At 43.7% G+C, this 21,332-nt stretch overlaps 1 protein-coding gene across 1 annotated transcript in view; it reads left to right on the forward strand.

The window, feature by feature from the left end:
- The window catches only part of LOC122554793 (uncharacterized), a 48,254-nt gene extending 28,187 nt beyond the window's left edge, over positions 1-20,067 (forward strand). Inside the window, exon 6 of the mRNA XM_087990882.1 lies at positions 16,171-20,067. Coding sequence (XP_087847008.1) covers positions 16,171-16,175 — 5 coding nt within the window. The 3' untranslated portion in view covers positions 16,176-20,067. The remainder of the gene's footprint in view (positions 1-16,170) is intronic.
- Positions 20,068-21,332: the final 1,265 nt, after the last annotated feature.

Below are 21,332 nucleotides of genomic sequence, written 5' to 3' on the forward strand. Positions count from 1 at the left end.
ATGACCACACATCCTCGAGTTAATGGAGTCAGGGGTTGTGCTTAGAAAGGAACATTCCTGTCTTCAAAACCCAGCTGTGTTTTCACAAACAGGGAAACCCTATTTCATGAGCATGGAATTTAATCCCACAAATTCCAGCCCAATGCTTTCTTTATTGTGGAATCAACCTGTGTTCCAAAAATGGATTAAGATGACTTAACTAGGGGTGAAATGCAGCTATTTGGAAGAGTGCACCTGTTTCAGTAACACGCCTGGCTGTGCAAATTCTGTCAGTCCAGGAACTGGAAGCAAGCTGAGACCAGTGGCACTGCGTAGAGTGACACAGACCGGATGTGTACCAAAGATAGGAACAGGAACACATTCAATCACAAGTCTATTTATTCCCTCTCTTAGGCTAAATGACTATTTCCATCCAATCACATCAGCTGATTGTGAAATTATTTGAATCACTCTCTGGGAGTCATAAAGCTCTCATTAAATGCCCCACTAATTCCTTCATCCTAATTGGGATTTAAAATCTCCACGAGCATCTGATTGATTTAAAATGTGAGCTGACAAACCAGCAGTGCTGTAATATACTGCCACCAGTTAGATCAGGTTTTACACAGGACTACACACTTGGAACGGTAAGTGCAGATGAACGTGCTTCAGTTGATAAATTCCCTTTGAATTGACATATAATTGTTGGGCTGACAATAAGTGCTCTCTGCATGTATCCTTTTGTCATTAATATGGAGTTTCATTATACTCTGTCTTCCCTTTTCACTATCATCCCTTTCCAGAATGTTACTGCACTTTGAGCTGCGGCCCTTTTACGATTTGCTCAGTGCATTGAATTTGATGCCGGAACCGGGGAATTTTGGCACCTGGCTTTGCCAGTGAGAGGATTAAACATTTCCTTTGAGAATGATCTGATCCCATCCATTTGTTCGCATTATCAATTTAAATCATCAGACAGAACCAAGAAACTTAGAGTGATGAACTTTAGCTCGGAAGTCACTTTGGATTATGTTGCAAGGCTAATTTAGGAATAAACACGAAGGGTAATTTCTTCATCGTGGTTGGCATGTGAGGGAAGTAAGTATTTGTCAAGGCCTGCACTACCCATTTATTTTCACTCCATATTCAATTACTGTCAACAGTAAGGTTAGGCTGCAAAATAACAATGTACATCTTTATAGCATCGCGCACTTTGTTAGGATTTGCAATGTTCTTCACAGAGCCACGATGAAACAAAATGTGATGCAAAACCACAAAGAAATACATTAAGATAGATCACCAATAGCTTGGTCAAAGAGGTAGATTTTAAGGAGTCATGAATTTGAAGGTGCTGGTGTTGGACCGGGGTGGACAAAGTTACAAATCAAACAACACCACGGTATAGTCCAACAGGTTTATTTGGAAGCATTAGCTTTCGGAGCGCTGCTCCTTCAGGGGATTGTGGAGTATAAGATTGTAAGAATTTATAGCAAAAGTTTGCAGTGTGATGTAGCTGAAGTTATATATTGAAAAAGACCTGGATTGTTTGTTAAGTCTGTCATCTTTTAGAATGACCATGTTGGTTTCAATTCTTTCATATGTAAATCGCAAAATGTTACATTCTCAAGTGAACTTTAACAATTGGTGTCATGTCAGCCCAGATATTGCATTGAAGGTGTAAGGTGTCCTGTGTGAGACTGGCTGTGCCACAATGGTCAGACTGATTCTAATCTAAAAAAAGGATTTGCAGAATCTTACATGGATTCATGCAGTTTTTGAGCAAAGTAAAATGTAATTCTGCAAGTACAAATTCACCCCCCAAACTTATATGTGTGTGTGTGTGTATTGGGGAGTGGGGGGGCAGTGGGATGGTGTTTGAGTGTTTGTGAGAGTGTGTGTGAGTGTGAGTGTAAACGGGTAGAAGTCTGTGAGAGGGTGTTTATGAAAGTGTATGTATGTGTATGAGAAAGTGCGTGAGTGTATGGGTCTGTAGGGGTGTGTGTGTGCACGTGTGTGTGTGCACGTGTGTGTATATAGTGCAATGGGGTCACCTGTAGTGTGACATGAACCCAAGGTCCTGGTTGACGTCATCCCCATGGGTACCGAACTTGGCTATCAGCCTCTGCTTGGCCACTTTGCGTTGTTGCCTGTCCCGAAGTCCACGTTGGAGGACGGTCACCCGAAAGTCTGAGGTTGAATGTCCCGGGCCGCTGAAGTGTTCTCCAACTGGGGGGGAGCACTCCTGTCTGTTGATTGTTGTGTGGTGTCCATTCATCCTTTGCCGTAACTTTTTAAAAAGGTTTTGCAATTTAACATATGAAAGAGCTGAAACCAACGTGGTCATTCTAAAAGATTTAACAAACAATCCAGGTCTTTTTCAATATATAATTTCAGTTGCGTCACACTGTAAACTTTTGCCATAAATTCTGTGTCTTACAATTTTATTCTCCACAACCACCTGATGAAGGAGCAGCGCTCCGAAAGCTAGTGCTTCCAAATAAACCTGTTGGACTATAACCTGGTGTTGTGTGATTTTATAGGGTGTTGTTATGAAGGTTTCATATTTAATGATTTGCAGATTTGAGTTTGAAGAATTGTGAATACCTAGATAGGTTTTTTTTGTAAAGGGCATTTGCAGATCTTGAAAACCACATGACTCCAGTTAATTGCTGCTATTGTTTCCCTGATCTCACTTCCCATTGACTGGGAGATTCTTAAGGGCACCTCCAAACAGACCCCAACACCAGGGATATATTTCCCTCACCACCCCTTTCCGCCTTCCGCAAAGACTGTTCTCTCCGTGACTACCTGGTCAGGTCCACACCCCCCTTCAACCCACCCTCCCATCCTGGCACCGTTCTCTGCCACTACAGGAATTGCAAAACCTGCGCCCACACCTCCTCCCTCACCTCCATCCAAGGCCCTAAAGGAGCCTTCCACATCCATCAAAGTTTTACCTGCACATCCACCAATATCATTTATTGTATCCGTTGCTCCCGATGCGGTCTCCTCTACATTGGGGAGACTGGACGCCTCCTAGCAGAGCGCTTTAGGGAACATCTCCGGGATACCCGCACCAATCAACCACATTGCCCTGTGGCCCAATATTTCAACTCTCCCTCCCACTTTGCCGAGAACATGGAGGTCCTGGGCCTTCACCGCTGCTTCCTCACCACCAGACGTCTGGAGGAAGAACGCCTCATCTTCCGCCTCAGAACACTTCAACCCCAGGGCATCAATGTGGACTTCAACAGTTTCCTCATTTCCCCTTCCCCCACCTCACCCCAGTTCCAAACTTCCAGCTCAGCACTGTCCTCATGACTTGTCCTACCAACCTATCTTCTTTTCCACCTATCCACTCCACCCTATACCTATCACCTTCATCCCCTCCCCCACTCACCTATTGTACTCTATGCTACTTTCTCCCCACCCCCACCCTCCTCTGACTTATCTCTCCATCCTTCAGACTCTCTGCCTCTATTCCTGATGAAAGGCTTTTGCCCGAAACGTCGATTTTACTGCTCCTCGGATGCTGCCTGAACTGCTGTGCTCTTCCAGCACCACTAATCCAGAAATGGGAGATTCTTAACCCTGCTCAGAGATTATTTGGATTTCAGCCAGGGAGAAGGCTGCTAAAAGACAGAAGCTTCCCATCTCAACTCTCCTGTTTCTGAAAAGTGCTCCAGCTATAGGTCCAAAAGCCCCGGCCCAGCTGTTTGTGTCTGAGAAGTCACTGAAAGAATTTGTCCCTATTCCCTGAATGACGGCCTCTCCAAAGATCACCAGCGACAACTGGTGGTGTTCAGTGACATTTGGTGTATCAGAATGACAGCCAATAGCCTTTGTTTTCTTTCAAGAGCGAAGATTTATCAGTCAAATATTTTCTGAAGTTGAAACTCTGCGGAGAGAAATCCGGTTTTAGTTTCCTTTGCCTTGTCTGATTTGTGTGCTTTATTTAGAGGGATAAAACTTGACATTCTGACATTACAAACTGTGTGTCAACCAATCTTGTCAATCTTCATGGAATTAGTTTTGTTTTATAGGAAATCAATTTTCTGATTATTGAAGAAACCTGATTAATAGTTCCTTTTATTCTAATATAGAGAAAGCATTTGAATCGACCACTTTGGGAATCATATAAAAAGATGACATGTGTGTTACAACCTGCAGAGATAGAAAAAGACAATGCACTCTTCTCCTCTTGTAGCAATGCATTATGGGATGAGGGTGAAGCAAAGAGATTTAGGGGGTGAATTTCCAGAGAATAACACCTGGGCAGTTGAGGGGCTTGCTGCCATCATGTTCGAGTGCATAAAACTGGAGGTACACAAGGATCTCCAAGGATACACAAGGACCCAAGACTGGAGAAGTGCAGAGACATTGGTCATTTAGATTAGATTAGATTACTTACAGTGTGGAAACAGGTCCTTCGGCCCAACAAGTCCACACCGACCTGCCAAAGCACAACCCACCCAGACCCATTCCCCTACATTTACACCTGCCCCAAACACTACGGGCAATTTAGCATGGCCAATTCACCTGGCCTGCACAGTTTTGGACTGCGGGAGGAAACCTGAGCACCCGGAGGAAACCCACGCAGACACTGGGAGAATGTGCAAACTCCATACAGTCAGTCGCCTGAGGCGGGAATTGAACCCAGGTGTCTGGCGCTGTGAGGCAGCAGTGCTAACCACAGTGCCACCATGCCACCCACGCCACCATGCCACCCACCCATGTCATGTATAGGTCTGAGGGAGGTTACAAAGATAGAGAGTCAGGAGACCAGGAATATAGATTTAAGAAGTTGGGACTGTTCCCTTCGGAGTGAAGGTGGTAGAGGGAAGATCTGATAGAGGTATCAAGATAGTGAGTGGGTTGGATAGAGTGGGAAGGGAGAAGCTGTTCCCCCTCATAGAAGGAACAAGAATGAGAGGGTGTAGATTTGAAGTGATGTGTAAACATCACAAGGAAGATGTGAGGAAAAAAACACTTCGGGTATGGAATGCACTGCCTGGAAATCTGGTAGAGGCAGGTTCAGTTGTGGCATTCTCCTAGGCATTGGATGATCATTTGGATAAAAATGGTGTGCAAGGATACAAGGGAAATAGCAGGAGATTGGCACCAGGTAACAGAACCAGGGCAGGCACAAATGGGCTGAATGGCCTCCTGCACAGTAACAATTCTCTGACTCTTTGATTAAGACCTGAAGAAGCCTGCTCTGCTTTTGAACTGTACTGTTTATAACAAAATGCTGCAGCAATATCTCTATCAAGCTAAATTCTGCTGTTATTCTGTGCGCTGGCTAAAACCTTTCAATAACTGAAGGGCTCTATGAACAGCGAGTTGGACTTCTGGCATAGCCAAGCTGAGAAGAAAGTATGTTTGTGTGTGTGTGTGTGAGAGAGAGAGAGAGTTCTTGGATACAAGAATCCAGTGTTGAGATCCGTTAGATCCAGGAGAGTTCTGACCGAGGCTTAAGACATCGGCAACATCCATGTGACGCTGGGCACTCAACTAAGGGATGGTTGGAGGAGCCTTGAAGAGACAGCCTTCTTGGGAATAAGCAAAAGGTCAACTGCATCTCAATATTTATGTGTATCATTGAAACAGTACTCAGTGTGAGATGCCAATTTGTAAATCCCAATTTCTGCTAAGTATCTGACCTGCATTTATGGGGCTGTAAATCAAGCGGGCACCTAAAGGAAATTTGATTTGAGAAGTTCAGTCGAGAGTGTAAGTAACTGTTTACTTAATTTCTTTACAATAACTGAGTGTTTGCGATAACGTGATGGATTTTCCCAGATTCAGTGAAAGCGTGTTGACGAGTGAGTTTCATGAATTCTGGTGGAGGGAGAATTTCTCGGGGAATGGTGTGGCAGGCAAGGAGCTGAGCTCTTCTGGTTTCTCTACACCTGGTGCTATGTGTTATAGTCCAACTGCACACCTCCTTCAGATGCTGCAAACCAGGGGCGACCTGTCTAACCGAGAGGCCCGATCCTGACAGTGGGAAGGCACTCTGTCTCACGCTTCCAGGACAGGGCCCTGGGCAGGCTGATGATCTGGGAGCTGAAAAATGTGTTGCTGGAAAAGCGCAGCAGGTCAGGCAGCATCAAAGGAGCAGGAGAATCGACGTTTCGGGCATAAGCCCTTCTTCAGGAATGATGATCTGGGAGGCCACTAAAGCAGATCTCACCAACAGAGCCAGGACGGCTTGGACAGAACTTGTAGTGTTAGGAGGGTGCTGCCTTCCGAGTGGGAAGGGATCCAGCAAGACCGCGTGAACACCTATTTGCTCCAAATGGCCAGCATCCTCTCCCTCTGCTACCCCAAACACCAAAGCCCTATACTCCTGTCTGACTTTGCCAGTGCACACACACATCACTGAAGCTGATGGTCTCAGTATTGCATGCAGCATGTTCTCTCCGTAGGTCTCACCCCACCTCATCCTCTTAAGCTACTAAACCTTGTGCCCTCTGTGCTTCCTAACCAATCCCAGGAGCTATCTCTCCTGCTCATGACTGACCACTAACTGCTCTTGCATCCATTTTCATCATACTCAGTCCCCTCCCTTGGGTGGTGATGATTGCCCACCCTCCAAAAGCGATGTGTTGGCACCTCCCTTACTAATGGAGTTGTAATCCCTGCACTGATTGCACTTGACGTGGCAGGACTGACAGTGCTCAGCCCCCTGTTATGTCATTGGACAAGTTCCTTGGTGAATCCTCCTGATGAAGGGCTTATGCCCGAAATAACGATTTTCCTGCTGCTCCTTGGATGCTGCCCGACCTGCTGTGCTTTGCCAGCACCATACTCGTGACTCTAATCTCCAGAACCTGCAGTCCTCACTTTTGTCTCGTGTCGTTCCCCTTCAGCCCACTGAGACTTGTCCCCTTTGATGCTGCTCCTTGGATGCTGCCTGACCTGCTGTGCTTTTCCAGCAACACATTTTTCACCCCTTTGAAATGGACCTGTTCCCATTGACTTGAAGCACAATGGTGTAAGCTGTTGGCACATGCTGACACTTTGATGCTGACCCAACGTGATCTCCTACAGTGACATCTCCACCCCAGTCGGAGTGAGACGCATACAGTTCAGTGCTTCCCATAACTACAAACTGCTTGTTTCACCATCTGTGATAAAAGGTAAGCTAAGCTGCAGAGGCTGGTAACCTGTAGAGTCATAGAGATGTACAGCACGGAAACAGACCCTTTGGTCCAACTCGTCCATGCCGACCAGATATCTTAACCTAACTTAGTCCCATTTGCCAGCACTTGGCCCATATCCCTCCAAACCCTTCCTATTCATAAACCCATCCAGATGTCTTTTTAAATGTTGCAATTGTACCAGCCTCCACCATTTCCTCTGGTAGCTCATTCCATACACGTACCACCCTGTGCATGAAATAGTTGCCCCTTCGGTGCTTTTTATATCTTTCCTCTCTCACCCTAAACCTATGCCCTCTAGTTCTGGATTCCCCCACCCCAGGGAAAAGATCTTGCCTATTTATCCTATCCGTGCCCTTCATGATTTTATAAACCCCTATAAAGTCACCCCTCAGCCTCTGATGCTCCAGGGAAAGCAGCCCGAGCCTATTCAGCCTCTCCCTATCGCTTAAATCGTCCAACCTCGGCAAAATCTTTGTAAATCTTTTCCGAACTCTTTCAAGTTTCACAACATCTTTCTGATAGGAAGGAGACTAGAACTGCACACAATATTCCAAAGGTAGCCCAACCAATGTCCTGTACAGCCACAACATGACCTCCCAACTCCTATACTCCATGCTCTGTCCAATAAAGGAAAGCATACCAAATGCCTTCTTCGCTATCCTATCTACCTGATTTGGAGATGCCGGTGTCAGACTGGGGTGTATAAAGCTAAAAATCACACCATACCAAGTTATAGTCCAACAGGTTTAATTGGAAGCACTAGCTTTCGGAGCGCCGCTCCTTCATCAGGTGGTTGTGGAGGGCACAATTGTAAGACACAGAATTTATAGCAAATGTTTACAGTGTGATGTAACTGAAATTATACATTGAAAAATACCTTGATTGTTTGTTAAGTCTCTCATCTGTTAGAATAGCCATGGTAGTTTCATTTCTTTCATATGTAAATCACAAAAATTTTTAAAAAAGTTACATTCTCAGGTTAACTTTAACAATTGGTGTCAGCCCAGATAATGTGTTAAAGGTGTTCACCCCTTGTGTTCTCTGCCTGTGCCATAATGTTTAGACTGATTCTAATCTAAAAAATGAATTAACCGAATCTTACATGGATTCATGCAGTTTTTGAGCAAAGAACAATGTAATTCTGCAAGTAAAAGTTCACCCCACAAATGTATATGTGTAAGTGTGCATGTGTGCAAAAGTGTCTAAGTCTGTGAGAGGATGCATGTGTGACTGTGGGAGTGTGTGTCTGTAGGAGTGTGTGTGTGTGTCTGTGTAGGCGTGTGTATAATGCAATGGGGCAACTGTAGTGTGACATGAACCCAAGGTCCTGGGTGAGGCCCTCCCTATGGGTATGGAACTTAGCTATTAGCCTCTGCTCAGCCACTTTTCGCTGCTGCCTGTCCCGAAGTCCGCCTTTCAGGATGGTCACCCGAAGGTCCGAGGTCGAATGTCCTGGACCGCTGAAGTGTTCCCCAACTGGGAGGGAACACCCCTGTCTGTTGATTGTTGTGTGGTGCCCATTCATCCATTGCCTTAGCCTCTGCTCGGTTTCCCCAATGTACCATGCCTCAGGGCATCCTTGCCTGCAGCGTTGGCTGGGTCACATGAGTACCTGCCATGTACAAGGTGGGAGGTGTCCCCACGCGTAATGGTGATATCCATGTCCACACTCTGACACGTCTTGCAGCGCCTACCATAACAACGTTGTATGGAGTTGTCCTGAAAGCCGGGCAGTTTGCTACGAACAATGATCTGTTTGAGGTTTGGTGGTTGTTTAAAGGCATGTGGAGGTTTCCTGAAGAAGGGCTTATGCCCGAAACGTCGATTCTCCTGTTCCTTTGATGCTGCCTGACCTGCTGCGCTTTTCCAGCAACACATTTTTAAGCATGTGAAGGTGGGGGAATGGTCTTGGCAAGGTGCACATCCTCATTGATAATGTGTTGCAGGCCACGAAGAACATGGCGTAGCTTTTTGGTTCTTGGGAAATACTGGACAATGAAGGGTACCCTGTTGGTTGCAGCACGAGTCTGTCTCCTGAGGATGTCATTACGGTTCCTTGCTGTGGCACGTCAGAACTGGCGGTTGATGAGTTGAGCATCGTACCCCGTTCTTATGAGGGCATCCCTGAGTACTTCCAAATGCCCGTCACGTTTCTTCTCATCTGAACAGATCTGGTGTACGTGTAGGGCTTGTCCAGAGGAGATGGCTGTTTTAATATGTTTTAGGTGAAAGCTGAAGAAGTGTAGCATTGTGAGGTAATCCGTGAGTTTGCGGTAGAGTGAGGTGCTGAGGTGCCCATCCTTGATGGAGATGCATGTGTCTAAGAATGAGACAGGTAGTAGAGAATAGTCCATGGTCAGTTTGATGGTGGGATGAAACTTGTAGATATCACCGTGCAGTTTTATCAGTGACTCCTTGCCATGGGTCCAGAGGAAAAGAATGTCATCAATGTACCTGGTGTATAGCATTGGTTGGAGAAGAAGTCTTGTTCAAACCTGTGCATGAAGATGTTGGCATATTGGGGTGCAAATTTGGTCCCCATGGCTGTTCCACATGTCTGGATGAAGAACTGTTCTCAAAGGTGAAGACGTTGTGATCGGGGATAAAGCGGACGAGTTGTAGGACGGTGTTCAGCGATTGGCAGTTATTGTTGTGTACTGAGGCTGTTGTCGCGATGCCATCATTGTGGGGGATGCTGGTGTAGAGTGCTGAAACATCCATCGTGACGAGGAATGTTCCGAGTTTGATTGGTCCGTGGGTGCAGAGTTTCTGTAAGAAATTTGGAGTGTTGCGAACAGAAGCTGGGGATCCCCTGTACAGTGGGTTTCAAGATGCCTTTGACACAGCCAGAGAAGTTCTCACAGAGGGTGCCATAGCCTGATATGATGGGACGGTCCTGGTGTATTGGCTTTGTGTATCTTTGGAAGGCGAGAAGATGTGGGATGAGGGTGTGTAGGGAACTCTGAAGAACTGGATCCAAAGTCCTGATCAATGTGTTTAGTTCACGGGTGTTCTCTTTGGTTAGATCAGCCAGTAGTTGCCTGTAGTGTTCCTGGTTGTTCAGTTGTCGGTAAACTTTCTTGCAGTAATCTGTTCTATTCTGAATGACGATGGCTCCTTCTTTATCTGCTGGTTTTATGACAATGTTGTGATTCGTTTTGAGAGCATGGATGGCGTTGCATTGTGAACGGGTGCTGTTTTGCTCTACCTTGTTGGTACGGCTGATGAATCTGGCATTTATATATTTCCTGACGGTTTGTACATACATGTCAAGCCCAGGGCAGCGGCCCTCCGGTGGGGTCCAAGTTGACTCCTTATTTGGTCGCGTCTCTACGGATCCCTGTGATGACTGTTCCGGGCTCATTGAGATCACTGCTGGCACCTTGAAATAATTCCCGGAGTCTCATTCGTCTGATGAACTCCTCTGTGTCTGCTGCAAGAACTAATGGGTTCATTTTGGTGGTGGGGCAGAAATTGAGACCCCTGTTCAGGACTTCAATCTGTTCTGGTCGAAGGGTGTGGTCCGATAAGTTAATAATAGACTTCCCCGCAGTGATAATGTTGTCGACTGTGGTGCCAGGGTGGGCTTCACTGTTACTGGTGAGAATGCCGAGTTTCTCCAGTTTTTTTGTTCTCGGTGTGCATGTACGTGGTGTAGTTTTGTCGCCTTGTCTATTTGGCAATGTTGTGTAATTGTACTGCTGTATCCTGAGTGCAGGCTGAGAGTGTGGACTCCATCTGAATTTCCAGGTTGTGGCGCCTGCTGCACGAGATGATTGAGGAGTCTGTGAGAGGTGCGGCGAATCCATGTAAGATTCTGTTCATTCATTTTTTAGATTAGTATTAGTCTAAACATTATGGCACAGACAATAGCACACAGGGGGTGAACACCTTCAACACATTATCTGGTGCCCATCCTTCAACACATTATCTGGTGCCCATCCTTCAACACATTATCTGGGCTGACACCCAATTGTTAAAATTAACCTGAGAATGTAACTTTTAAAAAAAGTTTTGTGATTTATATATGAAAGAAGTGAAACTATCATGGTTATTCTAACAGATGAGAGACTTAACAAACAATCAAGGTATTTTTCAATGTATAATTTCAGTTACATCACACTGCAAACTTTTGCGATAAATTTTGTGTCTTACAATTGTGTACTCCACAACCACCTGATGAAGGAGCACTGTTCCAAAATCTAGTGCTTCCAAATAAACCTGTTGGACTATAACCTGGTGTGGCAGGTGGGAGTAGATTGGGTTGGGATATCTGGTCAGCATGGACGGGTTGGACTGAAGGGTCTGTTTCCATGCTGTACATCTCTATAACTCTATGACTCTATAAGTAACAAGGAGGACTGATGAGGGCAGAGCGATTCCACTTTCAAGGAGCTATAAACCTGCTCTCCAAGGTCTCTTTGTTCAGCAATACTCCCTTGGACCTTCCCATTAAGTGTATAAGTCCTGTCCTGATTTGCTTTTCCAAAATGCAGCATCTTGCATTTATCAATATTAAGCTCTATCTGCCACTTCTCAGCCCATTGGTAATCTTCTTCGCTATCCACTACATCTTCAAGTTTGGTGTCATCTACAAACTTACTAACCATACCTCCTATGTTCACATCCCAAGCATTTATAAAAACAACGAAAAGCAGTGGACTCAGCACCAAACCTTGTGACAGTCCATTGGTCACAGGCCTCCAGTCTGAAAAGCAACCCTCTACCACCACCTTCTGTCTTCTACCTTCGAGCCAGTTCTGTATCCAAATGGCTAGTTCTCCCTGTATTCCATGAAATCTAACCTTGCTACCAGTCTACCATGAGGAACCTTGTCTAACGCCTTACTGAAGTCCATATCGATCACTTCCACTGCTCTGCCCTCATCAGTCCTCCTTGTTACTTATAGAGTCATAGAGTTATAGAGATGTACAGCATGGAAACAGACCCTTCAGTCCAACCCGTCCATGCTGACCATATATCCCAACCCAATCTAGTCCCACCTGCCAGCACCCAGCCCATATCCCTCCAAACCCTTCCTATTCATATACCCATCCAAATGCCTCTTAAATGTTGCAATTGTACCAGCCTCCACCACTTCCTCTGGCAACTCATTCCATACACGTACCACCCTCTGTGTGAAAATGTTGCCCCTTAGGTCTCTTTTATATCTTTCCCCTCTCACCCTAAACCTATGCCCTCTAGTTCTGAACTCCCCAACCCCAGGGAAAAGACTTTGCCTATTTACCCTATCCATGACCCTCATAATTTTGTAAACCTCTATAAGGTCACCCCTCAGCCTCCATCGCTCCAGGGAAAACAGCCCCAGCTTGTCCAGCCTCTCCCTATAACTCAAATCCTCCAACCGTGGCAACATCCTTGTAAATCTTTTCTGAACACTTTCAGGTTTCACAACATCTTTCCGATAGGAAGGAGACCAGAATTGCATGTAGTATTCCAACAGCGGCCTAACCAATGTTATGTACAGCCGCAACATGACCTCTCAACTCCTGTACTCAATATTCTGACCAATAAAGGAAAGCATACCAAATGCCTTCTTCACAATCCTATGTACCTGCGACTCCACTTTCAAGGAGCTATGAGCCTGCACTCCAAGGTCTCTTTGTTCAGCAACACTCCCTAGGACCTTTCCATTAAGTGTATATGTCCTGCTAAGATTTGCTTTCCCAAAATGCAGCACCTTGCATTTATCTGAATTAAACTCCATCTGCCACTTCTCAGCCCATTGGCCCATCTGGTCCAGATCCTGTTGTAATCTGAGGTAACCCTCTCCGCTGTCCACTACACCTCCAATTTTGGTGTCATCTGCAAACTTACTAACTGTTCCTCTTATGCTCGCATCCAAATCATTTATGTAAATGACAAAACGTAGAGGACCCAGCACCGATCCTTGTGGCACTCCACTGGTCATAGGCCTCCAGTCTGAAAAACAACCCTCAACCACCACCCTCTGTCTTCTACCTTTGAGCCAGTTCTGTATGCAAATGGCTAGTTCTCCCTGTATTCCGTAAGATCTAACCTTGCTCATCAGTCTCCCATGGGAATCTTGTCGAACGCCTTACTGAAGTCTATATAGATCACATTGACCGCTCTGCCCTCATCAATCCTCTTTGTTACTTCCTCAAAAAACTCAATCAAGTTTGTGAGACATGATTTCCTACGCACAAAGCCATGTTGACTATCCCTAATCAGTCCTTGCCTTTCCAAATACATGTACATCCTGTCCCTCCGGATTCCCTCCAACAACTTGCCCACCACCAACGTCAGGCTCACTGGTCTATAGTTCCCTGGCTGTCCTTACTACCCTTCTTAAACAGTGGCACCACGTTAGCCAACCACCAGTCTTTTGACACCTCACCTGTGACTATCGATGATACAAATATCTCAGCAAGAGGCCAAGCAATCACTTCTCCAGCTTCCCACAGAGTTCTAGATTACACCTGATCAGGTCCTGAGGATTTATCCACTTTTTCCGATTTCAAGACATCCAGCACTTCCTCCTCTGTAATATGGACATTTTGCAAGATGTCACCATTTATTTCCCTATAGTCTATATCTTCCATATCCTTTTCCACAGTAAATACTGATGCAAAATACTCATTTAGTATCTCCCCCATTTTCAGCGGCTCCACACAAAGGCTGCCTTGCTGATCTTTGAGGGGCCCTATTCTCTCCCTAGTTACCCTTTTGTCCTTAATGTATTTGTAAAAACTCTTTGGATTCTCCTTAATTCTATTTGTCAAAGCTATCTCATGTCCCCTTTTCGCCCTCCTGATTTCCCTCTTAAGTATACTCCTACTTTCTTTATACTCTTCTAAGGATTCACTCGATCTATCCTGTCTATACCTTACATATGCTTCCTTCTTTTTCTTAACCAAACCCTCAATTTCTTTAGTAATCCAGCATTCCCTATACCTATCAGCCTTTACTTCTTTAAAATTATATTTTATTTTGCTCAAAAACTGCATAAATCCATGTAAAACTCTGTAAAACTATATAGAGGGCTAGTCAAGCAGGCATAGCACTTAGACACAGACAGACTTCACACCTACTGTTTAAAAAGCTGAGCTATCATGAGAATGTAATATAAAAGAAGTTCTGGGATTTACATATCAGAACGGAAACCAGCATATTCCTTTATAAAAGATAAAATTTTTAATCTAAGGTTGTGTACTGTATCACATCTCCATGACACTGGATTCCTTTGGCTATAAATTCAGTGAGCCTGATCTTATACTCCACAACCACCTGATGAAGGAGTAGTGCTCCAAAGCTAGTGCTTCCAATTAAACCTGTTGGACTATAACCTGGTGTTGTGTGATTTTTAACTTTGTCCACCCCAGTCCAACACTGGCACCTCCAAGTCATTCAAAAAGCTCAACCAAGTTCATGAGACATGATTCTCAGTGTTACAGTCAGTGTGCATGTATTGTGCTAATAATGCTGTGTGTCGGCAGACAGAGGGTGGAAACATGCAATTAAGTGCTGTGTATTCATTTCATGGTATAAGTACCCACGTAGATCATAGAATCCCTAAAGTGTGGAAGCAGGCCATTCAGCCCATCAAGTTCACACCAACCCTCCAAAGTGCATCCCACCCAGATCCACTCCCCTATCTGCCTACCCTCCTAACCCATACATTCCTGAACACTATGGGAGATTTAGCATAGCCAATTCACCTAACCCGTACATCTTCGGACTGTGGGAGGAAACCAGAGCACCCGTAGGAAACCCACACCGACACAGGGAGAATGTGCAAACTCTACACAGACAGTTGCCCGAGGCTGGAATCGAACCCAGGTCCCTGGTGCTGTGAGGCTGCAGTGCTAATCACTGAGCCACCGTGCTAACAATGCATGAGATGCACAGTTATCCTTGTTGATAAAATGGCCTGGCAGAAACATACAAACCAGAGGTGATGGTCGGCTGCAAAATGAAGGACAGAGGAGTGTCTGATTTGGCCCCAGAACAGGCATGATGTGGGGAGGCTGGCAGTTTCTCAATGCGGAAATACAAGATGCAGCGTCTAGGCGGACCTTGGCCATGGAGCGTGTGGGAATGGAGAGCAGAAGAAGGAGTCACATGAAGGGCTGGAACAGCAATTCAAGCTGTCAGGTAGCATGTTTCTCTGTTTCCCTGATTGGGAATTTGCATCACCTAATTTCTCCATGGAGAACTAGAAGCTGGGTAAAATTGGCATGAGTTGGGCCTTTAACAAGATGCAAATGCATGGGAATAACGCAGGTGCTGTGTATTTGCATGATCCCGGGAATTACCATTTAAGGGTGGAGGGCAAATCTGAAATGCATTGAATTGAATTAGTTTTATTGTCACATGTAATCAAATGAGTACAGTGAAAAGGTGTCATCTTAGGTACAAAGTACCTAGGTTCACATCCTTTAGCACAAGTTATTTGAAAAAAAATGGAAAAATAAAGAAATCAAAAGTCCGGCATTATAGATCGTAGGAATAAATTAGAGAATAGAGAACTAAAATGTTGAGAACTGACAGTCCACCCTGGCGTCTAGCCTCCAGACCACAACCAGATTTCACCTTGAGGTTAAGAGACCGCTCTGGAATCACCTTCGAGCCTGGAAGGATATTCATGATCTTATTTGTCAACATCAAGATTGGATTTTTATTATTCTCATCCTATTTTGCCATTATCACTCTCGCCAGGGAAGGGAATAATTTCACTGAGTCTTTCTTAGTATTGATCTTTCATTTTTGTGGAGTCAAATTCTTTTGTTTTGAACAGTGAATGTTGTGGCTTCCTTCTTTCTGGGTTATCCAAAGACAATTGAAATATTACTAGGCTCTACTGACATCAAATCCGAAGCCCTGCACATTCTTCCTTTTAAGATAATGATCCAATTCCCTTTTGAGTTGTCTCCACTATAATCTCAGGCAGTTCATTCCTAATCCTAATCACTCGCTAAATTAAAAACAATTCTTTATGTTATTATTGCTTCTTTTACTAATAGATTTTAATTTTCAATTTCAGGATGACTTTCAAGAAGCAGTGTTGATTTGGAGATGCCGGTGCTGGACTGGGGTGTACAAAGTTAAAAATCACACAACACCAGGTTATAGTCCAACAGGTTTAATTGGAAGCACTAGCTTTCGGAGCGTCGCTCCTTCATCAGGTGGTTATGGAGGACACAATTGCAAGACACAGAATTTATAGCAAAAGTATACAGTGTGATGTAACTGAAATTATACATTGAAAAATACCTTGATTGTTTGTTGAGTCTTTCATCTGTTCGAATACCATGATAGTTTCACTTCTTTCATGTGTAAATCACAAAACTTTCTTTTACAAGTTGCATTCTCATGTTAATTTTAACAATTGATGTTACCTTTTGGTAGACTGGTTAGCAAGGTTAGATTTCACAGAATACAGAGAGAACTAGCCATTTATATACAGAACTGGCTTGAAGGTAGAAGGCAGAGGGTGGTGGTGGTAGAGGGTGGCTTTTCAGACTGAAAGTCCATGACCAGTGGAGTGCCACAAGGATCAATGCTGGGTCCACTGCTTTTCGTCATGCATATAAATTATTTGGATGTGAACGTAGGAGATATTGTTAGTAAGTTTGCAGATGACACCAAAATTGGAGGTGTAATAGACTGCAAAGAAGGGTTTTTTTTTAAAATAGATGTTTTTATTAAAAATTTAACATGTTTTTACAAACTTACAAAATAATACACACAAATACAAACATTAATATACAATTAAATATTAAACAAATAATAACCAAAACCTAACATTTGATAGATTGTTTATAGATGGATCATCGAGAGTAGTGGAAGGAAAAGGACACAATGGAAATGCAATAGTGGACGGTAACAAAAACCAAACAGTGGAGGCAGACCGGCTGCCAAACACATGGTCAGTCCACACCTATGAATTGTACGCATTAAATCAAGCTTTAAAACACTTAGAGAATCAGGATGGGACAATTTACACCGATTCTAAGTATGTATAAAATAATAAGGGAAGGGCTCAAAGGAGGAAGGAACCCAGGAGTGAGACCCTTCCAAAGTATACAGGTGGATTACACCGAACTACCCCCAGTGGGAAAACAGGAGTACCTGTTGGTCTTAGAAGACCACTTAACCAGGTGGGTGGAAGCTTTCCCAATGTCACTAGCCACCTCAAAAGGAGTGGTGAAAACCCTCCTTGAACATATCATCCCACGATATGGAATAGTGGAAAGTATAGATTCAGACCAAGGTAGCCATTTTACTTCCAAGATTCGACAAGAAGTAATGGCAAGAATTCCACACCCCCTTGGCACTCACCCTCCTCTGGGCGGGTGGAACGAATAAATCAAATCTTAAATAAGCAATTATCTAAGCTAGTCTTAGAGACTCGATTACCATGGACAAAATGTTTACCTTTTGCATTGCTACACATTAGGACTGTTCCTAGACATGATATAGGCCTCTCTCTTTATAAGATGATATTTGGCTTACCTTTCTTGGGTGGAAGAGGGGAATTACCAACTGTAGAGTTCAATGATAAGTTTTTAAAGAACTATATTGTGGTGCTTGGCTCTTCTTTGTCTGTCCTTAGGAAGAAAAGTCTGTTGACCCAGACACCTCCACTTGAGTTCGACAACCGGGTGATTGGGTCCTGATCAAGACCTGGAAAGATACCAAACTCCACCCGAGCTGGGAGGGACCATTCCTAACCCTCCTGACTACTGAGACAGCTATCCGGACTGCTGAGAAAGGGTGGAGTTATCACACTCGCGTCAAAGGTCCTGTGAACACCCCATTGGCGGAGTGGCACACTCATCCTAGAGACAACCCTCTGAAAGTTAAGCTGAGAAAGAGGGAATGAACTAAGATAAAAGACTCTTTTAATGTTTGATGATATATATTGTATTGATTGTAAGGGTTGCGTGGACTCACCTCTCCCTGGTACCTAAAAGATTAAGATAGGGTGATAGGCAGGGTTCAGAGATGGGTGCGTACTGGTATGGTATTATGACTACTATCGGAAGCGGGAAAAATCACTTCACTACACTATGCCAAAATTATGCCAAACAAGAGGGACTTGCCAACTGTTGGGTCTGTGCAGAGGTCCCACACCGTGGCGAATCTGGGATCCCCACCTCGGTAATACCGCTCACCAAAAGAGAAATATACGATGTACAACAACTTGACTCGGGCTTAAATAATACAAAGTGGGAATCTGAAAGGAGCAAATATAACTTTGCGGGATGGTTCACAAGGCCAGCCCTGAAAACCCAGGGTGTTATCCATAGCCTTTGAATTTCCCCACCAAAAGGAGCAGTGAATACCACCTGTTTCTATAATCGGAATGACGCCGCACCCTTCCAATTAGGAAAATCATCTTGCGTCCATACCAACTAAGCCACCGCCACGAACACTCCCCAACTATTGAACGGGACCTATTGGGTGTGTGGTCTGAAGACCTATCCATTTGTTCCCGGGGAAAAATACATTCGTGTGACCGAATGTGTGAAAATAAATGCATGTACTGAAATTGATGAAGCATTGCCTTAAAACAAGAAAGGCTACAGTGGTTGCTGTTACCTTGCTTATATAGTCCCTCACCTCTGATAGAAAAACATGAGCCCAACCTAAGAAAGGAGGGGGGGGGGGGAATAAGACGTAAGACCTGAAAGGTCCCTGAAGGAGACCGTCTGCTGTGGACACTACTTCCAAACTACAGCACTACAAGGGCAGGGGTGGAAATACAGAAACTGGCGGCTGCCCTTGAAAATTTAATTAATAATGCCACTGGCGCAATGGGAGAAACTCAACCTAGATATCAGCCATAACCACCGAAATGATAGCAACAAGACTAACAGCTTTACAGAATCGAATGGCTTTAGACTATCTCTTGGCCGAAAAAGGGGGAACTTGTGCGCTGATCGGTAAGGAATGCTGCACCTTCATCCCAGACACCTCTTCCATAGTGGAAGATAAGGCAGAAATAGTAAAGAAAAAGATAAGCAATATAAGAGAAATTGCGGATGAACTCTGAAAAGATGAAAGAGGGGATGGGGTGACTGGAGACTGACCAGTTGGGGAAAATGGTTAGCTAATTTAGGCATACATGTATTACTAATAATTGTAGGTTTACTGATAGGATTCAATGTGTTAAAATGGATAATGACTAAGCTGGTAATGTCTTTGGGAGGACAACAATACAAGCGCAAGAAAGAGAGAGTAGCAGATTACTCCTGGAGTTTGAAAAAGACAGATTTAGGACAGAAATGGCAAAATTGTGAACCTCTGCACCGTAGAGTGAAAAGAGGGCAGAAAATAAAATTGCAATAACAACAAATGGTAAAAGAAAAGAAATGGGGAAAAGTGTTGTTTTTTGCAGATATAGAAAAAGCATACAGAAAAGGGGTACAGCAAGAGAACTATTAACTCTGCAGGTATTTAGGGAAGAGTATCTCTACTTTTCAGTGTATAATTGTAGTTAATTAAATACTAACTTTGGTGTGTAATTATTATAGCAAATAAGTTCTTTTTAAAAATTATGTTTTCAGCAAAAAGCTGAGATAACCGAAATGCTTGGGTTATACAAAATGATACAAGTTAATGAAATGTCCGAGGATGGAATGAACCAGCAGAATTGATACAAAATGTTAAACCAGATCTTGGTGGACTGTCGACAAAATAATGTGTGTGTCAGCACTTACAGAGAGGAAGGTTGCCAACCTGGGGAAGGGGGCAATGGACGTGGAGCATAGATGGGCAGAGGCAAAATACTAAGAGAGATTGGGTAATGCAGGAATCGGGAGGGGTGACCTCACGCAGCTCAAAAGTATAACTGTGTAGTAGTTTGAATAATCATCACTTCAATTGCTCTCTGCAATTGGGGTCCTTTCTTGCAAGATCGTGGAATAAATTGTCTTGTTTCCAGCTTTGGTGGTCTCGTCTAAATTTTATTGAATTTTGTTTCTAACACAAGAAAAACATCTGCAGAGAAGCCCTGCTTAGAATACATGCCTTTGAATAGTTTTGAGGCAGAGGCTTTTGAAATTCTTGATAAGCAAGGTCAGGAATGGTTATTGGTGAGAGGGAGAAATGTAGCGTAATCAGATCAGCTATGAATTTATGAAATGGCAGCACAAGTTTGATTGGCCAAATCCTGTCCTCAATTCATACATTTGTATGTTATTTATGTGGCCTTCCAAAAGACAGTTAATGAAGATAGTCATAAAAAGCGTCCACTTTAGCTGATGATGTTGTTGGTCAGTGATCTCACAACTGATCGTTCAATCGTCAAGATTTAGTCAGAATCTGTCTGAGTGCCGAAATGGATAAAGGCTCATGTTTCTTCTTTCAACAGTTTATTGTAACATTGATAAATTTACAAACATCAGTAACTCGTTCCCCTTTCAACTTGAATCATGGTGCACTTGTAAATGACTTTACAAACTACCTTCCTAAAATTAAACCTGTATCATACTCCAGTTCCTGAGAGCTCTATCCTGTGCAGTGCTTTGCTGTCAGCTGCAGATTTCTTGATTGCTTTGGCTGCGACTTCCTTACTTCTCTGAAAAAAAGTTTCTTTAAAAATACCCAAAATTCATACTCCTGACAGAGATTCTTGCACAAAGCTCCTTCTCAAATCTGTGTTGCCTTAAAATTTTGTCTGAATTTTGTGTACACCCTATTAACATAACAAGACTTTTTTGATGGGAGAAGATCCTGCTTATATCAAGTTAATTTCAATTTAATTAAATGGTTTCTCTGGGATCTATATTAGCATTCAAAGCAAAGGCTACAGATGTAGTTATATTTACAGTTCTACAATTTTTATGTTCATGATCCCAATCGACACAAAACAGAGACCAGCCTGGAAACAAAATGGCCACTGACTCAGGTGGCTGGAATATCTGCTTTTGCCCTTGGCTATATTCATGAGAGTAGGTTGACGGAATGAGTACTGAAACCTGCCGCTCTGGTGTTATGGGTTCATTGAAAACCTGCCCGACATAAGATTTTTAGTTTTCATGGAGGCAGCCAGAATTTAGCAGATATTGCACCAGCTAGCGTAAACCATTGGAAGCAGGAAGAGTTTAAAAGAAATGTAAAATGGTTTTGTCTGTTTTACAGTTCATCGTTAAATGCTGTAGCATAATTTCTGTGTTCCGTACAATTGAAATAATTTTA

This window comes from Chiloscyllium plagiosum, unplaced genomic scaffold (assembly GCF_037043375.1).
Source record: "Chiloscyllium plagiosum isolate Xiang-an unplaced genomic scaffold, Cpla_swu_hap1 HiC_scaffold_9, whole genome shotgun sequence".
NCBI classification, from domain to species: Eukaryota; Metazoa; Chordata; class Chondrichthyes; order Orectolobiformes; family Hemiscylliidae; genus Chiloscyllium; species Chiloscyllium plagiosum.